This window comes from Ictalurus furcatus, chromosome 10, assembly GCF_023375685.1.
Source record: "Ictalurus furcatus strain D&B chromosome 10, Billie_1.0, whole genome shotgun sequence".
NCBI lineage: Eukaryota > Metazoa > Chordata > Actinopteri > Siluriformes > Ictaluridae > Ictalurus > Ictalurus furcatus.
In genome coordinates, this window is record NC_071264.1 from 12,948,931 (window position 1) to 12,970,844 (window position 21,914).

At 39.8% G+C, this 21,914-nt stretch overlaps 1 protein-coding gene across 1 annotated transcript in view; it reads right to left on the bottom strand.

Annotated features, from left to right (window-relative positions):
• Positions 1 to 21,914, bottom strand: part of LOC128614279 (guanine nucleotide-binding protein subunit alpha-11) — a 36,535-nt gene extending 14,621 nt beyond the window's left edge. The window contains exon 1 of the mRNA XM_053635678.1: positions 20,686 to 21,914. Within this exon, the coding sequence (XP_053491653.1) occupies positions 20,686 to 20,821 (136 nt within the window). The 5' untranslated portion in view covers positions 20,822 to 21,914. The remainder of the gene's footprint in view (positions 1 to 20,685) is intronic.

Here is a 21,914-nt window from a genome sequence, read left to right on the forward strand (position 1 = left end):
TGCAAAGTCAGAGGTACTTTAAAAACAGCTTGTTCCACATTTCAGAAGAAGCAAGTGGAACTACTGTTGTGATAAACACGACGACTAAAATAAGAGGAGAAAAAACAGGTTGTCAAGCTGTACTCCATGCTGACCTCATAGTCTCTCTCTCTCTCTCTCTCACACACACACACACACACACACACACACACACACACAAAGACACAGCTGGCAGGAAGCTGATCAGGGAAACCCATTAAACAGCTAGGTTGCATAACCTTAGACTCATATAGGGCCATGTGGTGACCGGGAAAGGAACCAATCCAAGAATTTATGAACAGTCATCATGGTCAACATCCACTCCTTATCTATTACTTTGCTCAAATTACCTTAATTTCCTGTCGAAATGGGATATAGACTTGATAACCTGGACTTCAGCTGAATGTGTCAAAGATGGAGTAAAAAAAATTTATAAATAGAACTGATGGGACAAAATTATCTTTCATCATGTCATCTATGTGAAATTATATTTCATCATGTCTTTTTTTTTTTTTAAATAATTGAAAAAACTAAAATAAAGCCCTGGAAGTTTTATGTTTATTCTAGAAAACACCCCTTTGTCAAACAATACACCTTTAATATGATGGATATGACTGTGTGCAATAAATGTAGCATTATATAAAATTTTATAAGACACATTTAAACGCCCATAAAGGTTAGTCTGGACAGCAAGTGTTTTATCATTCTAGCCAGATAGCAAATGAAGTTATGATGTTTGTTTTTAAGCTTTCAATACAAGCATAAGCAAATAAGAGTTATTGTTACAGTGTGTACAGTTTGACATTAAACAGGAATAAGACTGCACCCTGAATAATGTGCACTGCAGTGCTTTCTCTAGAAATAATCCATCAGTGTTTACTTGTGCAATAAAATTGCTTTGAGTACAGACTAAAGACTTGACTTTGCAAAAAAAAAACAATAATAATAAAAAAATAAAATAAAAAGTGACTTTTTTTACATGGTGTCCTGACAAAGTGAACAGTTCCTGAATCTCAGCATTTAAGGACAAATTTAAACATGCTGCTGATGTTCCCCAACAGGTCATGCTGTGTAGGTTGGGCCACGGCCAAAATCTTCCCCATGATCCATTTCTCTATGAGAGTCGTGACCAGCAGAAAGCATCTTGAAAGATGCAGAATAAAAACACAAAACAATAACACTCAGCATCACAGATACTGCATGGAATTGCACTCTTGCTAAAATATAGCATGGAACAATTCTAATCTCACTTCAGCATGCCTTTATATTTCCTCAGTGGTGGGTACACAATGTGAGAGAAACTGGGCTACGCTCACCGACACACACGGTCCCTGTGCAGCCATGGTAGTCATGGTAACCCTTTAAAGCATTTAGTGCACACTAAACTGGATTTCAAAGAGTAAGCCAGCAGCAGTACAGCACACCCCCTGTGCATGGCAAATAACAGGAACTGACCACAAATAGAAGTACGGTTATTAAAAAAAATAAAATTTTTAAAAATGCGGTACACTTAATCAGCACTGAATGTTTGTGTTACTTGATGGAGCATTGTTGGTTCGAACCAACAATATACCTAAATATAAAATTTGATGAGGCAGGCTGTTGCTCTGCTCAATGTCCTTCTCTACATCTGTGCAGCAAATCAATCTAATGCAACTGAAAGGCTAAAAATGGATCAAATGCTTAGGAAACAATGGTGCAGGGAAAATAAACCTCCATTTCCAATGAATGGAGTGCAATTATTTTAGTCAGGGTTCATTTTCTATGAAGTAGTTTGGGGGGGGGGGGGCACTTTTTTTTTCCTTAAACATTTAGCTTTGCAGGGTCATGTGAAATATGAATATGAAAAACTGGAGATGTTTTGCCATTTTAGACCTTCCTGCAAATCTGAAAAAAGTCACACAAACATGTTTTTCAACATCAAACAATATGAACATAATTGTCATTTCTCAAGAGGCATTCGAAGGTAGAGCGCCTGAGCTAAAGACATCCGCTTAAGATCATTCATTAAACCAGCCCACAGCTGTTTCAGACAACTGTGGGCCAAAGTAAAAGCCGATAATTTATTTTGTCTCCTTGTACTTTGCCTACTCTCACCCTGGCAGCCAGGTTTCATGTTGCCTGAGACACCAGTGTGATCGACAGTACAAAATCCTGCCATGACACTTCCACTGGTGCCACAGGCAGCTGAGATCCTGACTACGAAATGCATAGCAAGAACATGAAGGAAACATTACATGAGAATTTAATTGTGGGGCCTGTTAGAAGGAAAAACAAGAACATGGCAAGATAGCAGCCATGTAATAAGATGCTCTATCTGTGTGTGGAGCCCTGTTCTGCTTTTATGAGCATTCTCAACATTCCTTGCCTTGTAATGGACTCGTATGCCCATCCGACAGCCAGGCCTATTTTAGTCCCTGTTCAATCACAACTCTTAGTACTAGTACAACTATATGGATAAAATGGCAAGCTATGATACCGATACAACAAAAAACCACACCTGTGCCAGTAACACAATCATCGAGTAACTGTGCGGAAAATAACAACGGTGAATGATCCAAATGGGGGAGGTGCAAGGGGTGGAGTTTAACCTAGATTTCAGCCGGAGTAGAAGCCATGACAGTTTTAAAAACTTTTCACCCCCCTCCCCCCACAAAATATTCACACACATGCACACAAATAATAATAATAATAATAATAATAATAATTTTAGCTGCCAGTATCAATTAAGGGGACCCTTTTACACTTGCCCTGCCTATTAGCAATGGAGGAAGACCAGAAGCCTTTGGAACAATCAGTACTTTTTCATTCAGCCATTTTCAGTAGCTCTCCAAGTTGCAAATGAATGAAATGAAATTAAGTTTGCTATGGACAAACGGCACCGTCGATGCTTGCCCCCCCCCCCCAACAATAACAATTCAAATAGAATGAAATGATGAATGACATAATGAAAAACACAAACAACTCCAAAATATTCCACCATCGTCTTGTCAGTCAGTTCGCCTCACGGTCGTCACATGATAAACGAAATCTGATTTGTGCTGCGACTCTGCTCAATTCAGCATGAGCCGAAGGAGTCAGACATGTTTTTAATTGTAGCGCATGTTCTCTAACTGAACTAAACTATTTAAAAAACACAGTGGGGGCAGTGCTGTGGTGGGCAAGTATGTAATCAGTGTGGCCGAACACCATGTAACACCGGTAACTAAGACTATAGCTGCAAGCCTAATACATATGTGCATGCAATTCATTTTTAACGACCACCCTCACCGATACTGCTCTGCATGCTCAGGTCTGCCGTCCTTATGCTCTTTATTAAAGACACAGTTTAAAGGCCACAGCCTGAGCTTTGAGAACTGAAAGATGTCCACAGGTGTTTTCTTTAAATAATTTTTTTAATGATCATATAACTTGGGTTACTTAAGACCACAGGGGACACACACGTGTATGTTAGACATGACCTCTGTCTAACAATGTCACGCAGTGACATGCAATGACATGCAGGCGCCGCGTGCGCACAGCGAAATGAGCACAATATGAGAAAGGTTCCAACGGCAGAGAGAAATCATTGAAATGATAAAATGTCTCTTGTGAGCTGAAAAGTTATCAATAGCAATTAGCACTAGGGATGTCACAAGAACCGATACTGCGGTACCAACATTCTTAAAATGTGACTGTACTTGTTTTTCTGCAGTAGCGTAGGTACCGTTGGTAATGAAGGTATAGAGGTTGCAATTCTTCCAGAACTGAAGGGGCAGCAAATACGCACAAGTGTTTTAGGCGGGCCACAAGTGATGAAGAACACCACCTACAAGCACACGGGAAAAACTACAGAAGATGGCGACAATTTTAGCTCTGCCTTGACTAATTGAGAGGAAATCGTTCATTTCAAACAAAGCAAGGAAACACCTGGAATTTGGCGAAGCACCTGAAAGACTGTCCTATATTATGTTCGTTTGAGGCAGATGGCATTGTTGCCGTGAAACCAGCTAACATTATGCTCCATGTAATGTTTGCGATAGCCAGTTATTTGTTAACGATGCTAACGCATCACAATGTTATACACTACCTCCTAATGGGCCACCATGCATCGCCATTCAGCCCGTGTCCCATCTCTCTCTTTCTGACCAGTATCAGCCAGAGGAGGATGTCCAAGAGTTAAAAAAAAATTTTTTTTATACCACACCGTTGTATGGACTTTGGTATCGAGTATCGTGTACTTTTGGTGGTATCGGTACTGACTATTAGATTTTTGGTATTGTGACATCCCTAACAGTCACCAAAGAGGGTTTTAAAAACATGATCCGGTTGCTTTACAAGCGGTATGTAATGCCATCATGCATTGTGTATAGCTGCTCTTATTTTCATTTCAAATTTTTAAATAAATAAAAAATAATAAATGTTTATTACTTTGCTAGTTCAGTAATTGTAGAATAAAAAGTTAAAATTGCCTACTTTGTCACACATGTTCCCCCAATATCATAATGCATCCCAATGTGATAATGAAGTGTAGTGCTCAGTTTTAACCTGAAGTACAGAGATATAGCCTCCTGTAATCTACTGGATTCCCTTCTCTTATACATTCACAAATGAGCCCCCTTATTTTAGGGCAAGCAACATGCCTTATTAATATCATGACATGTTGGGTCACCGACTTTAGCCTGGATTGATAGAGCATTATATTAATACACTGGTAATCATGACGAGTCAACCACTGTATTAAACTACCCAAAAAAGTCAAAGTAATTTTTCAGCTTTTTAAAAAGAATTTTTATTTTCTATGCAGATGCAGTTCCCTACAAAAAATCACCAACCATTCATTCTAGAGTAATTACTACTTTGCACATAGAGCTGTTCAAGACATCTGATGAAAATTCCTGCATTTTTTCACATCACAATATATGGCAGTAAAACAAGACACTGCAATGTCGTCTCCCATATCGTGCAGCCCAAGTGGAAATACTAATGTTTTGCTATGTATGAATTAAATCGATAAATGAACTAAAAAAATATTTAAAATAAATAAATAAATGAATGAATTAAATAAAACCCACACACACACCAGTTAAATGTCACTGGGGGCTTTTACTGTGGTTCACAGTCACTAGGCACAGGCCTACAGCAAACCATTGTATGCAATGGCAAAATGGACAAAAACAGCATTTAAAATACCATAAATGGCCCACACCTCTGTGTAGGATGTAGGCTTATCTCTAACAAGCAACTGGTTTCAGAAGGGAAATCATGAGGGAAGAGTTTGCATGGCATTAAACTGCATGCAAATTTACAGGCACTGTATCGTTCTGTGGTCAAAAGTAAGCGGTGAAGCTTGTAAACAATGCTACCCCCTACCGCTGGCCATTTAGATGGAGCAAGCAATGTAATGTGTGATTTGACGTCTGCTCTAAATCTTAGGGCTGTTAATTATATGGAAAATAGTTATCGATGTTATTGTATGCATCTTTCCCCATAAACGTAGTAAGTTAAATGTCTAGTTGGAGGTCGCCAAATCTCAAATTCAACTTCCACAGCTAAACGGAAAAATGCACTGAAACAGAGAAGTCACTTTTTAGACCCATCACATAAATTTTAGCATGTTTTAGAAAACACATGCACAAAAAAAATAAGTTGGTGTCTAATCAAGTTCTCATTATCCAAGCACCTAGTTAAACTTCACAGGTTTGATTTTTTTCTATACTGACAAAATACTTGATGTGGACTCACCTTGCATGTGACTATAAGGGCTGGTTAATATGTCGACATGATACGAATTGTGATAGAGCCATCATGATCCATTTTTCTTCCATTCACTTGTACGTACTGTAACAAGCAACTGATTTGAAATTAGAATCTACATGATCACTTCCGTGATGAAATTTCCCCTTTCCTTTTTAAGGCTAAAAATATTTTTAAAGAATTTATAACATGTTTTTTTTAAATCTGTTAACTTACAGATTTTTCAGAATGGGGCTCCACTATGATACATCATATTGTGAATCTGTAAAAACATGGGCATATGATATTTTTCCACATCACCACACCTGCTGAATATAGTATACAAATTTCACACACAACTCAAGCAAACAAATTATCTTAAAGCATCCTGCTAACAATCTTCTGACAATTTGCATAACTTGCTAACAGGACCTTACAAAAAGGTGCATCTCTGTTCCTCTGAGGATGTTAACATCACTTCACTATTAGTTATTATATTATATCCAGTTGAGTGATTATGTAGTGAATGGGAGACATTCAGTATAACTGTAAAAGCTGGAGATTTTAATGTAGATTCCAGGTCACCAAGAAATGTGAATTTGAGCGAAAAGGCAAAGGGGGGGGGACATTAGTTTGTGGGCCAACAAACTAAAAATGCAAAATAATTGCCTCCTCACGATTTTCTTTCCTTATACTGACGATAGGGATGTCATGAGAACTGGTACTTCGGTACCAACATTCTTAAAACGTGACGGTTCTTGTTTTTCTGCACTAGCATTGGAACCGATTCTAATGGAGGTACCACGGTTGCGATTCTTCCGGACCTGATGGGGCAGCAAATACGCGCAAGTGTTTTAGTCGGTCCACAAGTGGTGAAGAACGCCGCCTACAAGCACACGGGAAAAACTACAGAAGATTAGCTTAGCTTAACAAGTTTAGTGCCGCACAGACTCGTTGAGAGGAAAAGAGAGGAAAGCTAGTATCGGTTTCCGGTGTGCAACCGATGCTTTCGTTCATTTCAAACAAAGCAAGGAAACACATGGAATTTGGCGAAGCACCTGAAAGACTGTCCTATATTATATTTGTTTGAGGCAGCTGGCATTGTTGCCGTGAAACCAGCTAACATTATGCTCCATGTAATGTTTGCAATAGCCAGTTATTTGTTAACGACACTAACACATTGCAGTGTTATAAACTACCTCCTAATGGGCCACCATGCATCACCATTGAGCCCGTGTCCTGTCAGCTAAATGTAGCCTAATGTCACTAATAATTATTCAAATGTTCATGCTTTTAATAAATCTTTTTGGCCTGCCACCATATCAGTGAATTCAAACTAATGCTTGCATTCAGAGTATAAGGGGTGTGTGTGCATGCTTAGGAGTGCACCTCCACTCATTGTCAGACAGTGTTTGATAACTAAAATCCTCTCTCGTTTTTAAATTTTTATTTTTTTAAAAAAATCCACCACACCATGGTATCGACTTTGGTACCAAGTATCGTGTACTTTTGGTGGTATCGGTACCAACTACTAGATTTTTGGTATTGCGACATCCCTAACTGACAATTTTTATGTATTGTGATTTGTGCAATGCAAATTAATGCCTTGCTATTAAATTAATGCAAATGAATGATTATCAATGCATTTTAATATTACATTTATTCAATAGCCTACTTAGTTTTTGCAAGTATTTTTGAAAACGTAGGTTTTTACCCTTCCATTAATAAAAAAATAAAATAAAATAAATAATAAACCCGAAACAAATTCCCGTCCACAGAAAATTGCCCAAAACATCTAGGGCTTGGTTATATTACCGTATATACAAAAAAAAAAAATTAGCAACAGTGCCATATAATAAACAGTGCAAACAATGGTTCTTTTAAATACAAGGTATTTAAATAAAGAATATTTAAAAGAACTATTGTTTGCACCGTTTGCTATAGATGGTGCCGTTACTATTTTTGTACAACTTAATGAACCCTATTTTTCAACAGTGTAAACAGGGACCATGTCTTTCATGATGTGAAATGCCACTGCATCAATCATTTTTCCCCCTGTTGCGCTTCTTGAGGTATGGAACAGTGCTAGAAAATGTCTAAATCAATGCTGCGTTCAACTTAGTCACAACTTGCAATTCCCAACCGTCAACAAGTAAAAGCCAAAAGAAAGCACCCTCTCAGCTTGAAATTCCTGCTTAAGTTCCTTCTATGGTGGTCAAGATGTGCAAAAAAAACAGTCAAAAAATAAAATAAATCAGACAACAAAATAGGTCAGACAAAATGGGAAAGGTAGGTATAGTTTGGCTAAGACCTCAGTCAATCAAGATATACAGGAAGTACAGCAGGTAAAAGGAACTTGAGGACAGTTATTCTTGCATAAAAATCTTACATTTTACATTAAAATGTGAATTCATTGCTTATGCTAAACTTAAACAACTTTCTAATGACAATTAAATTATACCACGAGTGTGATCAAGTCACATAGTATTAACATAAACCAGGTACTAGAGCTATAGTATTTTCAATGCACCGAACAAAGGCTCATTGAAATCATGTTTTGATGAGAAACGTAATACTTTTATGTAAACCATACACTATTTATTTATTTATTTTTAATATAACCGACCCTGACAGATGTCTCGTCCAATCAGCTGTAAGTATTCCATTCGCAAACTATACCTACCTTTTCCTCTGACTTGATATTTTGTTTTGCACTTCTCGGCCACCGTATCCCTCCCCATTTACAGAGTGATGTCAAATCAACACAGCATCAGAAATAATGGTAAGAAGTGCTACTGTGTTTAAGTTATACAGTATACACACACGTATTTGGTTTAGATCAATCTACATACAAACCCATTTACTTGTTAAATCTATAACACTGACTATACAGTTCACTGTTTAAGAAGGAAAACAATCAATCACTCATCAGCGTTAGTGGGGTAGCTTGTTGCTAACAAAAGAAAACATGGAGGCATCTGTTTTTTCACTGCATCAGTCAAACGTGCTGAGATCAAAAATGATGCAACTCTGAACCGCGAACAGAGGCAAGTCGAATGTACCAATTCCTCATCACTGATGTGATATTTCCATCTACAAACTCAGGCCTCGGTGAAGTGCTGCCTGTCTAAAGTATTGTTGTTTTTTTTTTATCCAAGTGCATCATCCAGGTCCTTCATATCGGTTTAAAATAGCATTTAAAGCCTTTTTTGTTTTTTTAATATGCATATGTAAACCTGAAAACTATTGATTAAAGCATTTTGAAAATCACCTGAAAAAACATTCATTCGAATTAATCATGAAAATCACCCAGCACTACTAGATCCATACAAAAATGTAAAATGATTTGAAAATGCTCACATAAGCAGACCAGCCCCAATGTACAACGCCTTAAGAACAGCAGAAGAGAAGGCGAAATAAGGGGAAGAAAACCCAACATGGCCCAAAGTGACAATCACCAGGATTCATAAGTGTGGAATGAGGAGGTTTACTGATTAAGGTTACACTTGGGTCTGATCAACAATCTCCGTTTGCAGTGCGGTGTGTAGCACTGGAGCAGTGACTCACATTCTGACATCTTCGCAAGAGGGTGTAACCAAAAAAAAAGTTCAATTAAATTAAACACGTCATCAAGTATGAAATTACCAACCATGAAGTAACAACCAAATCAGCAGCCATGATAAACAAGCAAAATAACAATAACAGACACACGCGAGGTAGAGCTGCGACATCAGCTTTTTCAATAAACATGTATTTCTCATGTCCCTAAGAAAACAGTGAAAATTACATTTTAGCATTTCTCCACCTGTGAGGTTTTTTTTTTTTTTAAAGCTTCCTTTTCAGTGCCCCCTGTGGATGGGAGACCAAAAAAGATACCCATATACACATGTGGACAAGGCTTAAGTACAGCAAATAAACATGCATGCATAGGATGGATTGTAAATGAACCATGAAATACAGAAGTGTTCTACTGTTTTAGATTTGGCAGCAGGGCTGGACCCATGTTAAGATCACCAACAAGCCTATTAGCATCTGTGGTTTAAAGCACTTTAAGAGAGACGGAAGCCCATAACCACAGGCCTAACCTTAATATGGGATTATTAATCATTAATAGAAAAGGGGAAAGCACTGGAATTCTTGAGGAAAGTGTTACCAAATGAAAAGAAGAAAGAAAAAGGTGCCAACAATTGTGCTAGAATAATGTGTACAAAAGGCTTTGATAATCTGTAGCATGAGAATAAAGTTTGATCCAGGCTGGGTGTGCCCCAAAAGAAAAAGGAAAAAAAAAACCCCACTCAGCTCCGCAACTCTGAGTCATTGCGTATCTGCGCATCACACGGATATTACAGAGTAGATAGACTAACCAGGCAAGTATTAGATGCAGAGCACTATATACAGAAACCTCCCAGAAGTAAGGTGTTCCTGCATAAAGCAGTGGATCAGTCAAAAATACCTCTGTTGCTACAACGGAAAGAAGCGAGTCACCAGCATTACTGTACTAACCAGTGGATATCCAGTTAAATAACTGCATCTTTTAAAGCACGTAAAAACCAATCCTCAGCTCCCTCTCTTGCATTTCATGAGCATCATGTGACACAGCAACAGCGTGCGTTCGTGTGCAGCAGTAGTGTGGGCTGATATGGGGAGCGGTTGTGGAGGACGCCAACACACTTTCTTCTTCTTCTTCTCTCTCTCTCTCTCTCTCTCTCTCTCTCACACACACACACACACACACCTCGGCCTCGTTCTTACAGCCTAGCCTCTCTCGCTGAACAAGAGCGCACACATACAAAACACAGTGTGAGAACAAGACAATAAAACAGCAAAAGCAAACACGAACTTGAACCAAACACACAACTGGCAGCCTAAACTATAAACTCATTACGTTCAGATGAAACCGGATGCAACTGTTCAACAGGCAGATGGCTGAAACATCAGAAGGAACAAGCATGAATGTGGATATTGAAAATTTTAAAGCTCCATCATAGAAGCATGAAAACAGCTGCAGGACTCTCAATAAGTCAAACTGACAACGCAGGACCACGCTGACAAAGCACTTCCTGATGATCCATTAAAGCACCATCATTCAGAGACTAATGTTACCAAGTCCAAACACCAGATATATAACCTCACTGATTCCACACACACTGCATTCATGAGACAGGAGCTCACTAATCGCATAAGATCACAAATTGCCAGGGTCTTTTGTTGTTGTTGTTGCCGATTCTGCTTTTGGAAAGAAGAAAACCACACAGGGGTATCATGGAATATCGCTTAAAAGTATCTCCTACTACAAAAATGTGGATAGATGGTGATTACATAAACTACTATCAGAGTCGAAACTGTTAAGTGTTCAAGTGCCCCTGAAATCAAAAACAGTGTTTCAGAGCATTTTTACACACCCCTTAGTGTTATGCACACCAATACAAGAGATTATATTGGGGGGAGTGTACTGGAGATACTATACCTCTGGGAAAAGAATTAAAACTTCTTTGTTGACTCATCCTGTACTAATCTTGTGTTTGTCCAAATGAATGCTCTCTAGAACACTTACAGTACCCTCCACTAATAATGGGATCGGGTTCTATGGTTAGATGAAACCAAAATAGAGTTTTTTGGCAATAAACACCAGAGGTGGTTTTGGTGCACACAGAGGTAGCCATATGGAAAAGTTCCTCATGCCCACGGTTAAATACGGTGGTTGATCTAGAGATATAACGGTATACAAATTTCATATCACGATTATTGTGACCAAAACCATCACAGTTATCAGTGTTATCACAATATTGTTCAAATGTGCAAAACTTACTGATACACACACGGAAGTCGTTTAAACAGGTTTTATATTTGACTATAAAAGTGATGGATGGTCATAACTAGGCTTGTTGCGATCATTTAGCTCAATTAGAGAACATGGCTGAAGGGAGCGAAGGCGCTCGGGAAATTTTCCAACCTTCCACAAGAGGACCAAATCTGAAGTGTGGTCATATTTTGGATTTTATAAAAATGCTGAAGGACACTTAATACAAGATGGTAACCTCGTCTGCAGAGCTTGAACGAAGAAAGTTGCTGCGAAAGGGGGCTTCATAGGCACTCCCCCCCCCCGGCTTTTAAATCGCTTATGAATGCTCGTGGTCATTTCACTTTAGCGCCGATTTAGGGAGGGCAATTGCCTGAATGGTGGGTACATTATTATCCTTAATGAAAAACAACAAACAGTACAATGGCAAGCTTACTTATATTAAACAAAGACTTCCACCATCGTCTCACCTCACTCTCGTAACGTGATGAATGAAATCTGACTCCTGCTGATCTGTGCTGCGACTCTGACTCATTCGGCTCATGCTGAATTGAGCAGACACGTCCAGTTTATAATTGTAGCGTCCGTTTTCACGTTCAAAATACAAATGTTGCATGATGCACCTGCGTCAGACTCATGCTGGGTGTGTGTGTGGACAGCATTTATCATGAGGTTTACAAATCACGATAAATTGTGCACGGTTTTAATGATAAAATTCCCAACGGTTAGTATTACTGTGTCACATTTAATCGTGGTTTATCGTGAAACCGGTACCCGTTTCATCCCTAGGTGGCTCTTTAAAGTTTTGGGGCTGTTTTTCTGCCAGAGGACCTGGACATTTTGTTAGGATACATGGCATCATGGACAATCAAATATCAACAGATATTAAATTAAAACCTGACTGCCTCTGCCAGAAAGCTTAAAATGGGCCATGGTTGAATCTTCCAGCAGGACAATAATTGGAAACATGATCTGACCTAAAAAAATCAAGGTCCTGCCATGGCCATCCCAGTCCCCTGACTTGAAACCCATAGAAAACCTCTGAGGTGAACTGAAGGGGAGAGTCCACCATCTTGGACCTCAAAATGTGAAGGATCTGGAGAGATTCTGTATGGAGGAATGGTCTCAGATGCCTTGCCATGTATTCTCCAACCTCATCAGGCATTATAGGAGAAGACTCAGCTGTGATCTTGGGAGGTAGCACAAAGTATTGACTAAAAAGGTGCCAATAATTGTTGCACACCTATATTTAACGACGATACTTTTTTGGATAAACCTGAGGTGCATTTGCAATTGTTTGAGATCCATGAGAGTATTTGTGAATTTCTTTGAACAAAAGATCAAAAGTTTAAACAAAGAATTTTTCACAGACTTCTTTGCTCATATTTCCCCAAGGGTGACAATATTAGTGGAGGGCACTGTACTGACCTGTGTATGATATAGAATTTAATTTTACAGTTTATATTTACAACAAGCATGACTATGGCTGTATCTTAGTTCACATTCTGCACTGCTTTCCGACTCTAGCTTATCTCCACTGCCGTAAGCCATCCCTCATTTCTCAGTGCTCTTTCCTGCCAAGAAGTCTGCGATTTCTATCATTCTAAAATGTATTAGACTGCAGCCCAACAACCAATTCAGCACTACAGACAACTGCGAGTAGCCACTGCAGAGATCCAGAAGGCTGGAAGATATACACAAGCAAATCGCACAATGAACAAAATGAGCAGCTATATGATAGTCATGCAGTGCCACTTCAGGAGACTCTGTTTCCGCAAGAAATTTTGCACTCACGTTGATGCATACTTAATGCAAAAAATTAAGCTACTACAATGGCATTTAGTAAAACAGTGACACATGCAGTCTAATGATCCATTACAATCTTTGAACAATCATTCTACAACATCTAAAGCATGATTTTAACGATATCATCACAGAAAATACTCCCAGCACATTAAGAACTGTACAACAAATACAGTCTTCCAGGTCAAAACGATCCCCTGGCACTTGACTACACCTGGCCCAAATGATCATGGCTGCACCCAAGACCAATTCTAGGCTTGTTTAGAGGACGGGCTCAGTCATTGGTTAGCATTCGCATAGAAGTCGTCCTTCTGCACTGTGGATTAATTGCACAATTCCATACACCACTTTGGTTTGAAAAATGGAAGGCACCATGTTCATCTATTTATTGTTGATTATTTTCCTTCTGTACCAACATTCAAGTGAAGAACAGTTTTGTGGATTGAAGGCATGTCGTCTTGCAGGAATACCTGCAAACAAAGAAGATTAGCCATGCAGGCCATCATGACGCTTGCGTTTTTCTCAATACGCTCAGTGCAAGCACTTGAACTAGAAACGTGAGCTAATTACAGGGCTCCAGTCGCATGGAACGCATGGTCGCATACATCAATAAAGCCTTCAGGAAGTCATGTGGCAAGTTCATGTTACTCTGTATGCAGCATCAAGAGCAGACAGCTTACACAGCTGATGCAGAGGACACCATGGTTCGGTGAAAGCAAGCCCCAGACCTCTGATCCTATTGAAAACTGCGATCAGTTCTGGATCAAAAGCAGCTTCCCAAAATGTACAGAACTCTAGGGGTAATCGATCCAGAGTCCAAAAACAACATACTAGTGTGAAAAAATAAGTAATCTGTATGAGTATGGCTATAGCGTTAAGGCCTCAAACTAAAAAACAAACAATTAAAGTAAAACTACATCTTCTAACATCCAAACCATGATATTAATTGAAGAAAATGATCATACCCATAGCCCTTTTACTTTCAGTTGGCATTTCGGCTGAGCGCTTACCAATGCACAGCATTAAATTAATAATAGGGTAGAATATCACCACTGAAAGTCAAATCCTTCACCAGGCCTGTCACAGTGAGTGGGCCTAAGGGGGCTGGACCTACCCACTCGGACTGCTAGGCCAAAATAAGGTCTGGTTGTCCTGTCAATTTAATATACACTAAATTATTTTTAAGCCAATGTTGAAAGAAGACACTTCTGTGAGAAAAATCTCTCTTAAATCACTATTCATATATTGTTGGTTGACGAACCCGTGCAGACAGTAGGAGGCCTAGTGATTACGTAGACTGGTTTGACATTGAGGTCAAGGTTAACCTGAAAATAGCATTATGACATGAGTGAGCTACTTTCTTTACCTTTTTCTGTCACAGTTTTGCTAGTCTGGTCTGATTATATGGGGTGAGGTGGGCTTTGTGTTAAAGGAGTCATATGATTTTTAATGTTTTCCTTTTGTCTGGGTGTGTAACGTATCTGTTTGTGCATGTATAAGATCTGCAAAGTCACAAAGCTCAAATCCCCAAAGGGATTCATTTTATCTAACAGAACACTGCTCCAGACCTGCCAAAACACACCAGGTTCCAAGTCCAGATTTACTTCCATAACATGTTTACGTCACAGCGTGCATAGCATAATCCCACCAAAAGGCAGGCGTGAAGCAAGAAGGCGAGGCTTCAGTGAATTCAGACGCCATGTCGCGGAGACGCTGAACCCTGTTTGCCTTCTGAAAACGGACAAAATTAGGAATCAGTGGGTACTGTTTGCTTCTAATGCTGTTCCTGAGCAGTACAACCCAAACATTTCTACACAGCGCATTTTACAGAGGACAGCTTCCTGAACCTGGGCGAGTACAACGCAGGCTATACACGAATGCTACTCCTGAAAAGTGAGGCGATTCCCACTTTGCTCTGACAATCTTGTGCTTCTGAATCAGAACCTGTGAGTGTGTTTGATTATTTTATGAAGTATCCGCTATTGACTGCTCAAATGCAGAGTTGTGTTGTGGCTCAGTTGTGGCCTTCTAACATGGTAGCTAAAGTTTTTTTTGTTTGTTTGTTTGTATGTTGGTGGTCTGGCAGACGTTGATAGTAGCTGCTGTGATTGTATTTTGAAATGGTTTACATCAATCAAATTACAAGAATCATAGCTTTCCAAATATATATTGCATGAGTACACATGGACACACAGAAGCTGTGTACAGCATAGTTAGGCCCATCAGCGGGCATCAGCATTTACATCATATCAGAAAGGTAAGAGAGTTACAAAATAAAAGCTTACCACTGTGAAGCGTTCTGCTCAAGTCGTGTTTGTAAAGTTGGTTCTGCTTAATCATCCATATTTTCGGAATCTCACTCAGGCTTGAACGGTAAAAGCAACATGTTGGTTACGAGCTTAGAATTGCTTTAGAAGCTAACCCAAGGAGCATTATATTTCTGACACATGCTTGAGGTTTTTGGCCAAACACAACCCAACGAGTCACCTGGCCAATCAGATCACTCTGGACTTTTCGAAAGGCGGGGCTTTTCTAGAAATCAGAACGTTTCAGGCAGCCTGGGAATAGAGGTACTGCAATAATGTACAGTATGTGACTTATGAATATTAAAGCATGTTAACCTATTCTATTACACCCAATAAACAATAATTTACATTTAAAAATCACAATATTGCTCCTTTAAAGGCATTTATTTACCCATAGTGATGTTCCTTCATCTCTAGTAAGCTTCATTTTACATTTCTAATCTGTGACCAAGTAAAACCTGACAAAACCCAAATGGATTTCTATTCACTTCGTGTCCTACATAGAGAGCAATATACTTAAACTACACACGAAACTAGGATCCTGCAGGACCCTACCAAAAAAGTTCATGGGAGTGGGTGGTTTTTGCTTTCATGCAGTCAGATATGAAACTCAGTCACAAACGACTGAATTATTGGCACACTTGTCTGTATTTGGGTGAGAGCACAGCCGTTAGTTGAAATTTAGTTTCAATATTTTTCAAACTCTGTCTCATGCTCAACAGTTCAGCATATTTTAACTTAAAAGGAGATGCCTGGTTTAATTTCAAAATCTTTATTTTATTACGAGTAGTATTTTAAAACCATCATAGAATAACCACCTAATAAGCTCCAGAGACACTCCTCTTACTTCCACAGGTAATGTTTTTTGATGGCGAGTGTGCCAGTTTCCCAAGATACAAACAGACCTGTGATCAGATTTGTTGGGGAAAATCACACCCTGCCATAAAATGACAGCTGAAACTGAACCCAGACTTAGATTAGGCGTCGGATCCAGAAACAGATGTGTGTGTGTGTGTGAGGAAAAAATGGCTACCAGAGCACAAAATATATACACAAGCTCGGGCGGCGCGAAAGAACAGTGTTCACCCTATTACTGGAAGATTGCAAGTTCAAACCCTAATGATGGCACAGCCATATACATGGCCAAAAGTCAAACTGGCCATGCTCTCTGGGTGGAATGGATGGCATACTCGCTCTTCCCGTCAATCTCTGTGACTCTAACCAATTGTGGGCATCCAAGAGCCCATGAATGTCGAAGAGAGCAGATAACACCACTGGGGGTGTTACGCGGCCCTGACACGCAGCACAAGCAGCAGTTTGTAAAGATACAATTAGCTGGCTTTATATGTCTTAGAGAAAGAAGTGGGTGGGTGGGGGTTATCAGGGGGAATACCCACAAACTCCAGTATACCAGATCAGCATTAGGCCTCACCCCTTGACGAGGACAAGTAAATGGTTATGTAATGGATTTTACATAGTGAACTCCCAATCTCAATTATACTCCTCACTTCCCAACAGTGTACCACATCCTGAACCATTCACAAAAGCCTGTATGAAGACTAGGCTTGAATAACTGTTAATGAGTGGTCAAAAGCTTCTAGCCTTGTTTCCTTATTGCATATCTTTTTTCCTTTTCCCCTTCCAAAAAGACCTCATAAAAGCTACTTGTGTTTTCTGTGGCTGGGTATGGACTTACTGAGCACACAGGCTGCACAACGCAGGGCTTTTATTGATGCTTTTAACACAACAGCACAAGATCAGGCTCATGACCATGTGCTGAAGTACACATTACACTACACATGCTCGCTAACGTTTGCACAAATCCATCAACAAAACATCCAAAAAAATTTATCGGAACCTGGACGACACATTTGTAACGCACTCCATCATAACAACTCAAACCAATTGGTAGTGACTAATCAAATACAAGTGTCTTCTATAAGTGTACATGCTACAGAAGGAAAAGTCTGGATTTTGGGATACGTTACCGATTTTGGCACATTGTCCTAAAATCCTGCTCTTCAACCCAAGATTCAAATTAAGTCTCTGATCTAATTAGGTGCCTCGTTTCTACATTCTTCAGTGCAAACTCAGAGGAACAATGTAAAAGTTCATGGAGCCACATCACATGGCAACCTCACTGATTAACTTCTGTCTATTTGATTTTCAGCTATTAACTTCCACATGTATTCATAACAGCATTCTTTAATGTCTCCAAGACCAAAGCACAACCAAGACTGCAGTTCTGCACATTGGCTTGAGTTGTGAATAAAAGGCTAATATTGGGAAAAACAAGCTATTATGAAAAAACAGGGGAGTGGTAACATGAGTTGCAACCACAACATTTGAAAAATAAACCACATTTGCCAAACTTAAACCATTTCACAGAGTTATATTACTCCTGTGCAACTTCAAGCAGACTTCGGAAACTCAAATCTGATTTCCTGACACCTGATTTACACATGAATGATTTTCAGCAGTCTGAACAGCAGAAAAATAACAAATAAATAAATAAATAAATAAAAATACATCAAATTTTCCCCCAACTGAATTCAAGCCACATTTGGATGTGGTTTCAAATCCAATTAAAATTAGTTCAGAAACATGCAACTTACCCATTTGTTCAATGTGTTTGTACTGTGATTCAGTGTGCAGAACCAAACATGGCACGTGTCACTCTTTAGCTTGTGAGTGATTTCCACCAAATTAGAACCTTACCTGGACACTGACCAATCCACAGAAAAACCCTCATACGAGTAGTAGCTAATTTTCACCTACCACGCACTACTCCGTTGCTATGTTTACAAGCAAAAGGTTTAATAATCTGAATAAATTCCTCCCGATTGCAGATTCTGAATGAACTGTTTAAGTTTCCTAAACTGCACACACTGCATAAAACCCACATTTGCATGCACGTTATATGTAATTCGATCCAAAAGGTGGAGAGTGGACTTTGGCGTCATGTCTGATGAGTGCGTCTCGGCAGCTTTTTAATTGCGCTACTTGGGTTTTAAGTAATCTTGTTTAGCAAAAACAAAACCCAAGCCAATTGTAAATATTGAACAGACAGAGACAAGAATTTATGACTGCAGAAAATTTGCACAGCAGTTCATATTTACACATAAAATGAATAATGAGGTTCTGGTTGTTGGGAGGGAGGAAAAAACAAAACAAAAAACAAAAAAACAAACAAAAAAAAAACCCACCACACAAAATGCACAGATACATTGGTATAACAGTCTTACTTATCTTACTAATGTTAACAACACTATAACCCATAGTCTGGGAATAACTGCTATACATCCATGGTTCTCCAAGTTCGTCTGAAACCCCCCCAGGAATCAGTGAAGCAAAGCCATGATTTTTTTTCCCCTCCCCCAATTTGATTTTGCCAATTGCCTCTCACCAGTCAACTCTCCCCGATCATACTCCAGCTACCAACCTGGGAGGGTGAAGGCCAACACGTGCTTACTGTGATACACATGAAAACCTACCAGACTTTTTTTTTATACAAACTGCTGCAACACACGGCAGTGTGGCACGTTTGGAGGCAAGTGCTTTCTGACCTCTTCTGCATACACGCCTAGTGTTGCACGCGGTCCCTCCCAGTTTGCTCCCTTCGCTCCAGACCACAGATGGCTGTGGCTTTGGTGGGATTTGAACTCGCAATTTCACGACAATACGGAGAACGCTTTTCTGTTGCACCACCATGGAGCAGGTCAAGGACTTTCGAATTTTACTACACCGCTAAAGCTGGTACGCACTGTGCGATTTTGAAAAGCCCTTTGCGACTGTTGCTTGTCCGACTGTACGAACACGATCCCCGCTGTAAGCCATGTCACACTGTAGGATCTCGGTTGTCATTAATGTCAGACTGTACAACAGTCATGACGAGAAAAATCGGACGCACGCAAGGAGACTCGTACAGAGTAGGAGAAGCCACACTACAGGACTGTGCCTCAAATCTTCTGACACTGCCGGAGTTTAATCAGAGGAAAAATTCTCGCAACAGCCGTTAATCTGGGAACATGTCAAACTAGCAATCAAAGACTACAGATTTTGGCCTAGGATTATAGGAATCTTTTAGGATTCTCAAAATCTGTCTCAGACGACCAAATTGTGGCCAAAATCGTACGGTGTGAGCCCAGCTTAAGTAAAGACAACTAAAATCTAAACATAATTTTAATAAAAACTGCACAGAAAATTTAGAAAACCCCCCTTTTTTTTTAAAAAAAACCTTATGGCTCCAATAAATAGCTAAATTATTATTGTAGACATTTCTAATGTACCTATTTTTTGTTTGCTTGTAAAATAAATCCGTACTGAGCGAGTCTGTTTAACATCCCATGTGTAACCCTTGTGTGCAGTCTGGGGCAAAAATAAATAAATAAATCACCCATATGAAAAGTTTACTTCAAGAACCACCTTATCATTTTTATGCAATATGAACATGTCATTTTCTCAACTGAACATGAAACAGGACACATCTTAACTCCTGGGGCAATCGCAATACCCACCTTCATATTTATTTTACAGGAATTGTTCAGAAATAAAACATGAAGGGGTGAAATATGGACTGCTATGATAAGATAGGTGAATTTACTCAGTCATATGACATTATCTCCATGTGTTCTTCACGCTTGTAAAAAATAATCTCACACACCTCCCAGTAGAAGCATCTTCAGGTCTGCGGAGTGGGTTTGTGTGCTTTACTCTTCCCCGAGAATATAGATTTATACTGTAATATTTTCTGTCTCAGCTACTCAGTCAACACGAACACCACAATGCTGATCAGTCTTTTTCACATTACCTGGCAAGCTGGCATCAATCTCATAAAACCTCATCATCATCTCTCGATGCAATCAAAACGCTGTTTATTGCAACAAAAAGCTAAATAAATAAATAAATAAATAAATAAATAAATGACATGAGATTTATGGGGCTCGCATGCCTGCTAGCAGGAAGGTCTAACAGCCATGTTAAGACATTTCAGCAGCTTTGTCGCTCACTGTTTACAGTCTGCTTTTAAAATCAAACACATACCCAGGAGGAGAAGTTTGAGCTCCCTCCTCGCGTCTCGCTTGTCTCGGCGAAGCTGTTTATCGATCTCGGCGTTGATCCTCTTCGACTCCTTGGCCTCCTCACTCAAGCAGCAGGCCATCATCGACTCCAGCGTCATCGCCGCAGTGGTTCAGAAAAAGATCCGACTTTTTCCTCAAAGAAGCACGAAGGCTGCTGCTAGCAGGTGGTTCCGGTTTTTCAGCGTTTCGATGCAGCAACAAACACGACGAGAAATTATGTTAGCTGCTAAAAATGATGCACATCGCGTAGGCCTTTCGATGTGTGTATATATATTTAAAAATAATTACAAATTAAAAAACAGAAGGTCCTGCTGACTAGCTAGCCAGATGAAAAACGAGTTAAGGAGGATAGCAGATAGGAAAGGATCTAGGCCCTGAATCCGTCAATCTTATGTTGAACAGAATCGCGAAAAACGGACAACCCTACAGCTGCTCCACTGCCAGACGGAGCAAGGCGACAGCACTCGAAGCTGGTTTAGTTAGCATGAGCGCTAACGTTATTAGTGTGCGGCTGGATGATATCCGAGACCAGCTGTCTATTTAACACGTCTTGCTACCTGTTAAAGCTGGAATCAGCTCGTACCACGGACACTCCTTCACTGCCGTTTGATATGCTGACTACCAACTCGAGTTGTCCCGGTGACTACGGGACAAAGCTGCCTGCCGAGACATCCGTACTGGATTTCTGCTAACTAGCCTAGCTAAGCACCCCAGTACCGAAACCAAACAACGCCAGAGTAGTCGCACAGAGCGCCCGCAAAACCGTCCATCAGCTAACCGAGCTAACAAACGCGCTAGCTAGCTAAAAAACTAGCCCACAGACCGCGAACAGCGGCAGAATGGAAACCATTACAGCGCCAGTCGGTGCTGTCTGCAGCCGTATGCGGTTGACTATAGCGGGTTAGTTAACTGCAAACCGTCGCTTTACAGCGCAGTTAACCCACCGAAAAACCCCGATAGCCAGCAAGCTAAAAGTAGTGACGCTAACTAGCTAGCTGTACCTTAAAGCATGACCATGATAATTCATTTCTTTCTACAACATTCCAGGAATGTTTTACTATATATATATATTTTAAATGTATGCTTATATCTAACCGCCACCGGGGTCTTCTAATTAATAAACGAATTATTTCAAGCTCATCGCGCATCAGCCCCGTTTGCTTTTTGTAGCCTATGAACTGCACATTACCG